Genomic DNA, 11325 nt, shown 5'->3' on the forward strand with positions numbered 1-11325 from the left:
AAGATCATGTTTACCTTATTTTTTTGGCATCTTCTGAGTGAGGTAGTGTGGTGGCCCAGTTTGTCAGCAATGTGCTCAAGTGATAATTTCTGTTTCTATAAAAACTAGACTTGTTTGTGTTTGATGACATTTCATAATAAAAGTTTTTTTTCATTGTTGCGGTAAGGACTCAAAAGTGTGGGACAGGCACATTTAGTTTAAAAAATCATAAAAATGATCAGTAAATAATACAAATAATTTTAAGATGATTTAAATGAATCTGTATATTAAACAAGTCCATTTGAAATAATATCAAATTTTAATTAAATTAGCTTATGTTATGTATCTCAACATTGAGACCACAGGTGTGGGACACTAACAAAAATGGTGTTTTGAGCTATAAACGCTTCATAATATTATATTAAATCACATTACTCAGTAATTATATTTTTTGTCAAGGTGTGTAATGGCACTGAATATATTTATAAAGCATTATATGACAAATTTTAACATAAATCTAAAATTTCACTGCTGGGACTTAAAAGTGCCCGTAGTTGCAGAAACACCCATAAACGTGTGCACATTTTTGCGATTCATTTCATACAAAAGCGCCCCCTAATACCCCCATTCACTATTCCTTACATTAGGCTTGATTTTGTTGAATGTTCAATGTAAAATACAATTTAACTGATAGCAATTAGATTTATTTCAAGTATCCTACTAACTGTTAGACTATTTACATATGCATTTGGTAGAATTAGTAATGAATCAATTTCCTTAATGGTTAGGGATTTAAAAATGTCCCGTGACATAATTCAGGTTTATGAAATGACGTTAATATTTTTTGCTGCAGAGGAATCGTTTCTAAATGGTTTTGTTGTGGGCCTCAGACCTGTATTGGGTCTGACAAACACCCCCGGAAGAAAAAAGTATTTAATATAACAATAATAATAATAGCCTAATAAATATCTAAGAAAAATATAGGTAGAATTAGTGCACTGCAATGTAAAATAAATAAAATGTATGCCTTTATTTCTTTACGTAAGGTTTACACATTTTGCCTTTTGTTCAACAACTTCGATTGTTCTCTCGGTCAGACTCTGGTCAGTTTATCTAAATTCATTTCCCGTTTAGTCAGTCACATGTGTTTGTAGGTTTGTTGACGGAGTCACGCCTCCAGTGTTCACGACACAGAGAGGAGGAGGAATTTCCTCGACGTTATCCACAACAAAATGGCGAGTATTAATGATTTTCTTTTAGCACTTCATACACCAATATACGTTTTACACTTTTATTTCTCATAACCATAACCAAATCCGGTTAACGTTACTTGGTATTTGCCACAACATTTGTAGTCGGTCTCATAACGGTAGCAACAAGTTATGGGCGGAGATGAGAAGCCTGCAGATTTGTATGAAGTATTGTAAGTCTTTATGTTTTATTTTATTTTATAAATGTAATAGTATTTTGTTATATATTTCCATATAACCATATACCCCACCCTTTTTCCCACCGGAGTGAGCAGAACTTCAGCGAAACTGAAATAGACTTTAACTTGTTGAGAGGCTGAAGACTGTTCGAAGTTCAGGTTGACGCGCAGCTGGATTTAACAGTTAACCTTTTCCTCACTTAAATTATGCCTTGTCATTTCTACTATACGGCGGGATGAAGCCGTGAAGTATACCGCCTGTTTACTTGAACCAGTAAAAGTCTTCAGACTCAGAGCAGATGCTATTAGACAAGTTTGAGTTGGAGATCGAGTGGAAAGAGAACTGTCGGGGAATAAAAACCTAAAGCTGAGATCTAAGTTAATAAAGTGATTTGGATTATGGAACCTGCAGCGAAAAAGAAAGTGATTTACATCACCTACCTCATCGTAGCTCTGGACATCACCTGGCTCTTCCTCCAGTTCTCCATAACACCGGTTTGTCTGACTTCATTCAAAATCATGTTAAATAAAACCACATTTGAGTCAGTCTTTAGCTAAACTCTGGAATCAAACTGCAGACCTCTAGTCTTGTATTAATTTATGTGAACGAATTGTTTTTACACTTACATTTTATATATAATTTTATGTAATATCATTTATATTATAAATTACATACATAAATATATTGGTAACACTTACAACAGTGTTTCATTAGCATTAGTTGACTAAATTAGTTAACATTAACTAATAAACTGCAGTTTTACTGCATTTATTAATATTTAAGGTTGATTTTTAACATTTAATAACAATGCATTTAATTATACATTATTAAAGTCAAAAGTTGTATTTTTTAACGTTAGTTAATGCACTGTGAAGTAAAATGAACAGTGAACAGCTGTTTTTTAAATAATTTGTTTACAGTAACAAATGTATTGCTTATGTTTAGGTCAAGTTAGTTAATGATACATTAACTAATGTTAATAAATGAAACGTGTGAAGTGTTACATTAAAAAGTGTTAAATTCAATACACTTTTGAAGCACTACAACAAGATTCAATTATATACATTTATAGACTACATTTGTAAATATAATATGAGGTATTTTTTATGTATTGTATATTTTCAATATGCATTAATTTATTATTCATTTTTTATTATTCAAGTGATTTTCTTAAGTCACTTAGGATAAAACCTGCGGCTAAATTACTAAATTTAAATGCAACATACATGCTGTATAGTGGATTAAAGCTTGCCTTGATGTTTGGCCTATCTAGTCTGTCTAATCCAGGCTCTTTCAGCTATTCAGAAAGAAAGAAAGAAGGGAGCTATAACCGATGGGTTGCACTGCATGTTCTGTTTTGTCTTCTTTGGAACAGTATTTGGCCAAGAGGCTCGGATTCGACACTATATGGTTCGGGTATCTGCAAACCACTGTTGGAGTGATTCAGCTGCTTGGAGGCCCTATTTATGGAAGGTAAGAATAAACACAGAAAAAGATCTGTGTTGTGTTGGTAGTATAAGGTGTATCAGCAGGAGTGTGAAATTTTGCTCCTGGAGGGCCTGCAAAGTTAATCTCCACCACCAATTAAACCCTCTGAACCAGATAATAAAGTTCTAACTAGGCATACTAAAAACTTCCAGGAAGATGTGTTGAGCTAATCACTGCAGGACAGTGGTCCTCCGGGACAGACTTTGGGCACCCCTGGTGTTTATAGTGTTAATAAATACATGTACACTACACTCAAAAAACGCCTTTTTTAGATTTATGCAGTTTAGTTAATAGTAAAGGTCCATCAAATTTAATTGAATAATCCTTACATATTTTAATTGAATAACTGATTAAGGGTTCTTTGATTATTCAATTCAAAATTTACTATTAATTGAAATGCATAAATCTTAAATAAAAAATAATAATGTATGTATGAAATTATGTACATACATAATGTTTGTAATTATGTGTGCTAAATGAAAATATTTCATTATTTAATATAGTGACTTTATTGTATATAAAGTAGTGATTTCTTTTATTTACATATTTAGATGGGATGTGTGTCATGTACTTGTGTCTGTTCTCAGGTTTGCAGATGTTTTTGGAGCACGCACAGCTCTCTCTGTGTCCTGCTTGGCATCAGTGGTTTATTTCCTACTGTTGACTGTGGCAGACAGCACTTTTATGCTTTTCGTGCACAAACTACCTGCTGTTTTCATGCATGGAATGCCAGGTAGAACACACTCATAAACTCGTACACACACACACACACACACACATAACCTGTACATGAGTACATTTGTATCTGTTTGTGTAGGAGCTCAAATGGTTGTAGCAGATTTGTCAGACAATGAGAAGCGAGCAGATGCCCTTGGGAAACTTGGCCTCTGCTTTGGCATTGGCATGATCACAGGTTCAACACTAGGTGGGACCCTCAGCACACGTTTTGGGTAAGACACACTATAAAGTTTGGGGTGGTATTTTTTTTTTTCAAGGGATACTTCACCGCTTTTTCATATTAAAATATGTTATTCCCTTCACTAAAACGAGTTGATACGGTCTTTCCCTCTCTCATTTCTGTCAATAAGGGGGAGGAATGGATGTGAGGGAGGATTTTTTAGCCGGGTCTTTTTACTGCGCCGAGTCGAAGTATTCTTAGAAGTGCTATTCCGCCATACATTATAGTTCTCCTTTTTAATCCGCTTAGAAAAGCGCCACATTTTATTTTATGTCACCATACTAGGTCATTCTACTATTCGTGTAACTGTTTTTAAATAGGGAAAACGTGGATGTGTTTGGTCGCTTCTAACTTGATTTCTGATTAAGTGCATGCACTCAGACAAGAGAGGTATGTGTTAACTTGTTTTAGTGAAGGAAATAACATAGTTTAATATGAAAAAGTGGTGAAGTATCCCTTTAAGATATCTGCTATGCTCACCAGTGATGAATTTATTTAATCTGTTTTTAATGTATTTAAAAATTGCAATTTGATATATATATATATATATATATATATATATATATATATATATATATATATACTGTTGCTATTAATATGTTAACTCTTACTGATACAGTTGGTGCGTTTACATGCACACCTTTAAGCTGATAACTCACAAATATCAGCTTATTAAAATAATCAGTTTTCCCCGTTGATATGCAAACCAGTAAACTAACAATGCAAGTAAACCGTGTTTGCATGACTTTATTAAAGGTCCCGTTCTTCGCGTGTTTTCGAAGCTTTGATTATGTTTACAGTGTGCAATATAACATGAGTTCATGTTTCGCGTGTAAAAAAACACAGTATTTTTCACACAATTTTCTTATCTGTACAGCGCTGTTTCCTTTGTCCTAAAAAACGGCCTGATGTTTTCCTTGTTCTATGAAGTCCCTCCTTCAGAAACACGTAACGAGTTCTGATTAGGCCAGCGCTTCCCGCGCTGTGATTGGACAGCAGCTTAGCGCCCTTTGCCCGGAAAGGTCCCGCCTCTTACCATAACGGGTAGATACGTGCGCTCAATGTTATTGCAAAAATGTCTATATTGCCTTATCAATTTGAGCCGGAATCAGACCCGGAGAATATCGAAGAGGATCGATTACAACCTGCTCAGGAAAGACTTTTGCTGGATGTTTCAGAATGGTGAGCTGTCTATTCAGTAGTTTAAACTGATCGTTACAACACCAACAATCGATGGAGTCTGAATGAATTACTACACTTTTATATACTAAGTTTTTCGTAGTAGTTTCAATTACCATCTAACGTTAGTTAACAAAGCTAAACAGCATTGCACTTTGTGTAATGAGTTACATAAACTGTTAAACGGACCAGCTTAAATAATAAAATCCACTTACCGGTTGTGCACCATAAACAACGCCTTCTCCAGACAAAGAGGGAACTGCATCATCTTTTAAGAATAATCTTTATGCGAATCTGGCATTAAACTGATTGAGATTGAGGAAGTAGTCCTCAGCAAAATGTGCTGCACATAGTTTTAAATTGTGATTATAATTTTCTGGAACCGAGTTAACCATAAACTGTAGCCACGATCTCTACGTACAGCGTCCGTGGGAAGGCCAAACAAAGGTGATTTGACTCCGGGATGAAAAAACAGCGTTTCAATGGCATGGCGACAAACACTATCTACAAAAACAACGCTTCCTATTCTCGACGTACGAAAGCAAAAGGACCACGCCCCCGAATTTGCGTGTTCTTGTGGGCGGAGGGTTTGTCAACAAACGGTTTTAGTTGCGTCATTAAAGCAGGAAGTGGGGGGGTGTAGTCCAAACCAACTGTTCGCTGTAGGCTTTGAAAGGGAACTTCTGTTAAATAAAATATTTCACTTGGCATTGAACTTTGAGCTTTATAATTTTACAGGTATTATTTATGCTCTAACAGCAACATTACACACTAACTAAAGTTTGAAAGATGGAATCGCAAAGAATGGGACCTTTAATAAATGGGTTATTTCCTTGTTGTGACGTCAAAAATAATAATGTCCATATCTGACTCAGAGTTGTTCAAATGTTATGTCAGTTGTGATGTTAAATAGAGCGTGCACCGTGTCAGCGGGATATGTACGGCTCATATTATCCCTCATGCAGTTCCAGATGTAGCGTTTTGACTGAACCTCTTCTACTTCTGCTGCATGAGAAGAGAACACATCTTTACAATTTTCTGTGTCTTAAAAGAGTCTGCGTTTGTGATATATGTCCTTATTTCATGCAAAACGCTAGCTCTCTCTGTCTGGATGCGTTTAAATCTGCTCTCAGTTTGTGTTTTTGTCGCCTATCACACATGCACACTTGAATAAGCTGAAAGAAAGCAGGTTAATGCGTTTACATGTAGCGACGAATTCAGGGTAAGAGGCAAAAAACTACCTGTCCCGACCGGTTTATGCTTACGCCGTTTATGACCTTACTCCGATAAACCAAAACGGGTTACCGCATTTACATGACCATGTTTATTGTCGGCTTATTAAGCGTAATCGGCTTAAGAACGTGGATGTAAACGCACCCATTGTGTGCTTACTTTAGTACAAAACATTTTGTACTTTTGAAAAACTGTATTCTAAGAAAATGTATTTAATGATTAGAGGAAGACAACACTGATCCAGTACAACACTATTAAAATAGCAATGATTATGTTTTGGTGTTTTGCAGGGAAAAGTTTGCAGCATCTTTTGCAGCTATCGGGAGTTTTGTTTCTTTGCTGTTGGTGTTGAACTTTATCCCTAAACAGACCAAAATGCATGCTGTGCCAGAGAGTGACAGTATGACAAAAACAGACAAACACACAAGACTCACCTAGGCACAGAAGAAATACTCTTGCTGTAGCCTTTTGTATATAAAAAATACTATTGCTGTAGCCTCGTATATTTTAAAAATACTTCTGTCTGTGTTTAGAGAAGAGAGCATCAAAGTCCGTGTTTAATCTGGGGGAGATCACTAGACTGATGAAGTTTCCAGGTGTTGCAAAGACATTTACAGTGAAGATTATGTCTGGATTGCCATCAGGTAAACACATACTGTATATTAAAGGGTTAGTTCACCCAAAAATGAAATTTATGTCATTAATGACTTTAGGGTTAGTCGTTCCACACCCGTAAGACCTCCGTTCATCTTCGGAACATAGTTTAAGATATTTTATATTTAGTCCGAGAGCGTATGCAAGTGTATGCACACTATACTGTCCATGTCCAGAAGGGTAATAAAAACATAATCAAAGTTGTCCATATGTGACATCAGTTGGTTAGTTAGAATCTCTTGAAGCATCGAAAATACATTTTGGTCCAAAAATAACAAAAACTACGACTTTATTCAGCATTGTCTTCTCTTCAGTGTTTGTTTTCAAACCTCAAATAAAGATTCAAATGGCCATGAATCAGCTTATTGATTCATGATTCAGATCACCAATGTCACGTGATTTCAGCAGTTTGGACACGCGATCCGAAATGTATTTATGGATCAAAATGTATTTTTGCTGCTTCAAGAAAATTCACCATCGTCTCCAATCATTTAGTCCACTTAAGCCTTTCTGCAAGATCTGAATGCATGCTTCCATTTAGATCTGCTTGCATCAATTCCCCATCCTATAGTTTTTTTTTTCTCTTTTGATTATCCGTTTTGCTATGTCACAATAAGGAGGCAAAGATCTGTCACTACTTAAATGCCATGTTTGTGTGTTTTGTTTTACATATTTATAAATGTTTTTTTCTTTTGTTCTTCAGGTATATTTCAAGTTATGTTCTCCATCATTGCCATGAACTTCTTCCAACTGAAGGCAGAGCAGAATGGCTATCTGATGGCTTACTTTGGCATAGTTCAAATGGTATAAGCACATGCACACTTCTACTCAATCATATGCCGTATAAATAGCTCTGCTGAGGTGGTTTGGTAATAAGTGACACTGGTCTCTTACTGTTAAAGGTGATCCAAGGTGCTGTAATTGGGCGCCTTACATCTAGATTTTCAGAGTATACTTTACTGCTGCTGTCTGTTGGGATAAGCAGTGCAGTGGGCCTTGGACAGGTAAACTGATATTGCAAAATCATCCTTCCAGTTCTCTTTTTTTATATTTAATTAGTTGCATAACAGTTGTGTCAGTTAACTATGGAACAATTACTGATGTGTGTATCTCTTTTAAGTGTGTATGTTTAATATACTGTATGTGTTTTGTGTCTTTCAGGCTATGATGACCAATGTGTTTCAATTTTGTTTAATTGTGATACCGATGATGTTTTCCCTAAGTGTCTTCAATATCATCACGGATGCCATGTTGACCAAGAGTGTGTCTCCCTCTGACACAGGTAATCTTCACACTCAACAGGATTCCCTTGAATCCTGCATGAGTTTATAAAATATACTTAACGCCTGAGGAATTTCCTCACTAAGGTTATCATAATCGCAATAAATTTGAAAATGACAATTGCTAATAATTATTATTATTATAATTTTAGAAAAGATGCTGCAAGCGATTTCTAAGAAGCATTTTACATTTACATTTGATAATTTAAATACTTTTATCCAAAGTGACTTACAAATGAGGAGAGTAATAAAAGCAACCAGGCAAACAAGGGGCAAAAGCATGCAGTGCTGTTACAACTCTCATTTAATCTAGCGCAGTAGACATAGTACAGTACACATACACTTTTTTTTAAAATAAAGAAGCACTGTTGATATTTGAAGTCAAGCCAAACAAGCACACCCCTCCCTTCATTACTCCTCCCCCAAAATGCACAAACACGCAATACAAGAGTGGATGTCTCTTTATCATAGCTAAAGTAAAGCAAAAAAATGCATTACGAAAAATAAAGTGAATGACAAGAAAGAACAACAAAAGAACACAGTACACAAGAGTATGCTTTAGTCGCCAGCAGCACACCAGCTCCAGACAAACAATGACACTCAAACCTGTCTTGTTAGCTAACAACATAACAACAGCATATCTTGCACATTATCTTTGTAATGTCTTTCAGCCATCGCTCTTTCTAGTCTTTCTTCAAATCTCCCTTTTGCTCACCCCCTCTTCCCCCATTATGAGTGTATAATTTCCTTACTGCTGCTGATTGGCTACAAGTGTGTTGTGATCAACAACTAATAAAGTATAACAATACACTCATATTACTTTTGAATGTGGGAGAAAACTTGTTAATTTTAAACCTTTTTGCTCTATTTTTAACTTCCTGGTTTAAATTGGTCTTCATGTCAATGTCATAGGCTGTGGCGTTTTCTTGTACTATAGTACGGTGATGACTCATCGCTGTCTCATAATTATTCATGAGACTGCGTGTTTTTATCCTATGAGAAGACACATTGCTTAATTCATGAGAGCACACACTTAATTATTCATGACAGCACGCGCTGATAGGCATTTTCCTCTGACTGCCGCTTCAAACTGTAAGATTGCATACAGTAAGTGAGAGATGCATTAATGGATCAAAAACACAAACGCGATTCATTCATACTGTGAGTGTAACCACGCTTTACGGCCATTTAACCGACCAAACGCCGTATAAAACTCCACAAAACAAGCCTCAAAAGTTATCAAAGTTATGATACAGCATATTCATATATATATTCAATACAGAGAACAAATGCGAGTGCTGTGCATTTATGCATTGAATAGCTGTCATAGAATACATGTGTATTTGTGTAGCGGTGAGCTCTCAAATTCAAGTGTATTTGTATTGCGTATGACTTAATGGTAATTTGCAGCATGCATTTGTGGGACGCTTTGATGCTTTTAATGAGAGCAAAATAAAATTGTCTGAATCAGAAGCCGTTGATGTGCTGTTACCTGAAAAAATAAGGCTTTTTTAACACTATTTGAGCATATGAAACAACATTTACATTACATAGCATGTCAGATTTTGTGTCGGTTTTGAAACATGTTATTTAATTGTTAGTTTTGAAAAGCATTTTTTTGATATTTCAGATTCCCCAATATCAATTAGTACTTGAAATGGCTGCCTGGAGGCATTGTCTTGAAAGGAAGGATTTGGTTGTGGTGCTCAGTTCAATCTTTTTTAACAGTGTTTCTCAGAAATCCCTTACTGCACCTTTAATTCAGCCTTTATGCATTTATATTAACAATATATTTTATATAGTTATAATGAATATAATTTATAATTAATAATTCTATAATTAATTTACATATTTTATAAGTAATCATCAACTAGTTAAACATTCATAAGGAAAAAATTCAAGCTCTTTGTGTTGTGTATCCAGGAACCATGCTGGGTCTGTGTGCTTCGGTGCAGTCTCTTTTGCGAACTGTGGGCCCAACTATTGGAGGATACCTCTATGAGACATACGGTGTGCCATCTTTCGGATACATCCAATGTGTCATCAATGCCGCTGTCTTTAGCCTTCTGCTAGCCACTGGAGGGCACTCACAGCCACATAGACCATAAAGTTTGTGAAAAGGGTTGTTGTATCATTATCGTGTTTGTGGCCACATTGTGTGAAAGAGGGCAGTTTACAACACACCATGGGCATTTAACTTACCTCCTCACAAACAGGGGAAGAATTTGGTCCCAGTAAACAACCCAGCTGATCTTAGTTTTGTCAATGCCACAAACATTCAAACAATCTTGTTACTGTCAAATGATGATGTTGAAAAGAAACTGGCATGTAAATGTTTACTGTAAGGCCAGTACAAAGCAATGCAATATAGTTTTATCTATGTGGTGGCGGTGGTCTAAACAATCCCAGATAATATGGTAATTATTCATTATAATAATGTTGCAGTCAGATGTCATGTAAAAATTCACCTTAAATGTCACTGTATCTGAACCTACTCAAATGTATTTGCAGTAAAATATGTTGTTCTGTTCACTGTGAGTTGATTAATACTCTTCATCTTTCAACTCTGTGTCTGAGGCCTAGTCCACACGTACACGGGTATTTTTATTACCGGAGTTTTTCCTCCTCCGTTTTAAAAAACAATCGCGTCCACACAAGCACGGTTTTTAAAAAAAAATCTGTCCACATGAGAACGCAAAACTACGCTATGATTGGCTGCCTGATTTCCACATGGGTCCCAATGTCATTCACTGCACCGATGCACATTGCACTGACTGAGGGATGCCATGGGCTCAAGTGAAACCCTTCTACAAGTTCCTTTACTTTGGACTCAGTGACAGGTGCAGGGCCGAAGTGGACTGTAATAGCTTCAAACACTTGCTTTACTATTTTGTATTATTGCATTCTGGCACCTTTGTTCTGCAATACAATGAAATAACTGAACATCTGTAGGATATACATGTGATAAGCGCTGTTAGTGGAGTCCACCGCATAGAATCGACTCATGTAAATCAAAAGGAGATGTGGAAAATCTGACGTCAAACAAAGGAGAGAACGGCGCGCACTTCAATTTAAAAAAACGAAATCTCCGGTTTCACCATCTACACGACAACGCTGTAACCGG

The 11325-nt window shown here is 36.0% G+C and overlaps 1 protein-coding gene across 3 annotated transcripts; it reads left to right on the top strand.

Moving 5' to 3' along the window:
- The first annotated feature begins 1147 nt into the window (after window positions 1–1147).
- Window positions 1148–10739, top strand: slc22a18 (solute carrier family 22 member 18). 3 transcript variants are annotated; one of them, XM_067439025.1, is made up of 12 exons: window positions 1196–1214; window positions 1335–1402; window positions 1498–1903; window positions 2785–2882; window positions 3485–3630; window positions 3715–3847; window positions 6558–6667; window positions 6801–6911; window positions 7625–7725; window positions 7824–7925; window positions 8083–8203; window positions 10125–10739. In XM_067439025.1, the coding sequence occupies exons 3-12, from the start codon at window positions 1808–1810 to the stop codon at window positions 10307–10309; spliced, it is 1203 nt and encodes a 400-aa protein (XP_067295126.1). In that variant the 5' UTR covers window positions 1196–1214; window positions 1335–1402; window positions 1498–1807; the 3' UTR covers window positions 10310–10739. The 3 variants fall into 3 exon arrangements, with proteins under 3 accessions (XP_067295108.1, XP_067295126.1, XP_067295118.1); XM_067439007.1 differs by having other exon boundaries at window positions 1148–1402; XM_067439017.1 differs by having other exon boundaries at window positions 1335–1903.
- Window positions 10740–11325: the final 586 nt, after the last annotated feature.

This window comes from Pseudorasbora parva, chromosome 1 (assembly GCF_024679245.1).
Source record: "Pseudorasbora parva isolate DD20220531a chromosome 1, ASM2467924v1, whole genome shotgun sequence".
NCBI lineage: Eukaryota > Metazoa > Chordata > Actinopteri > Cypriniformes > Gobionidae > Pseudorasbora > Pseudorasbora parva.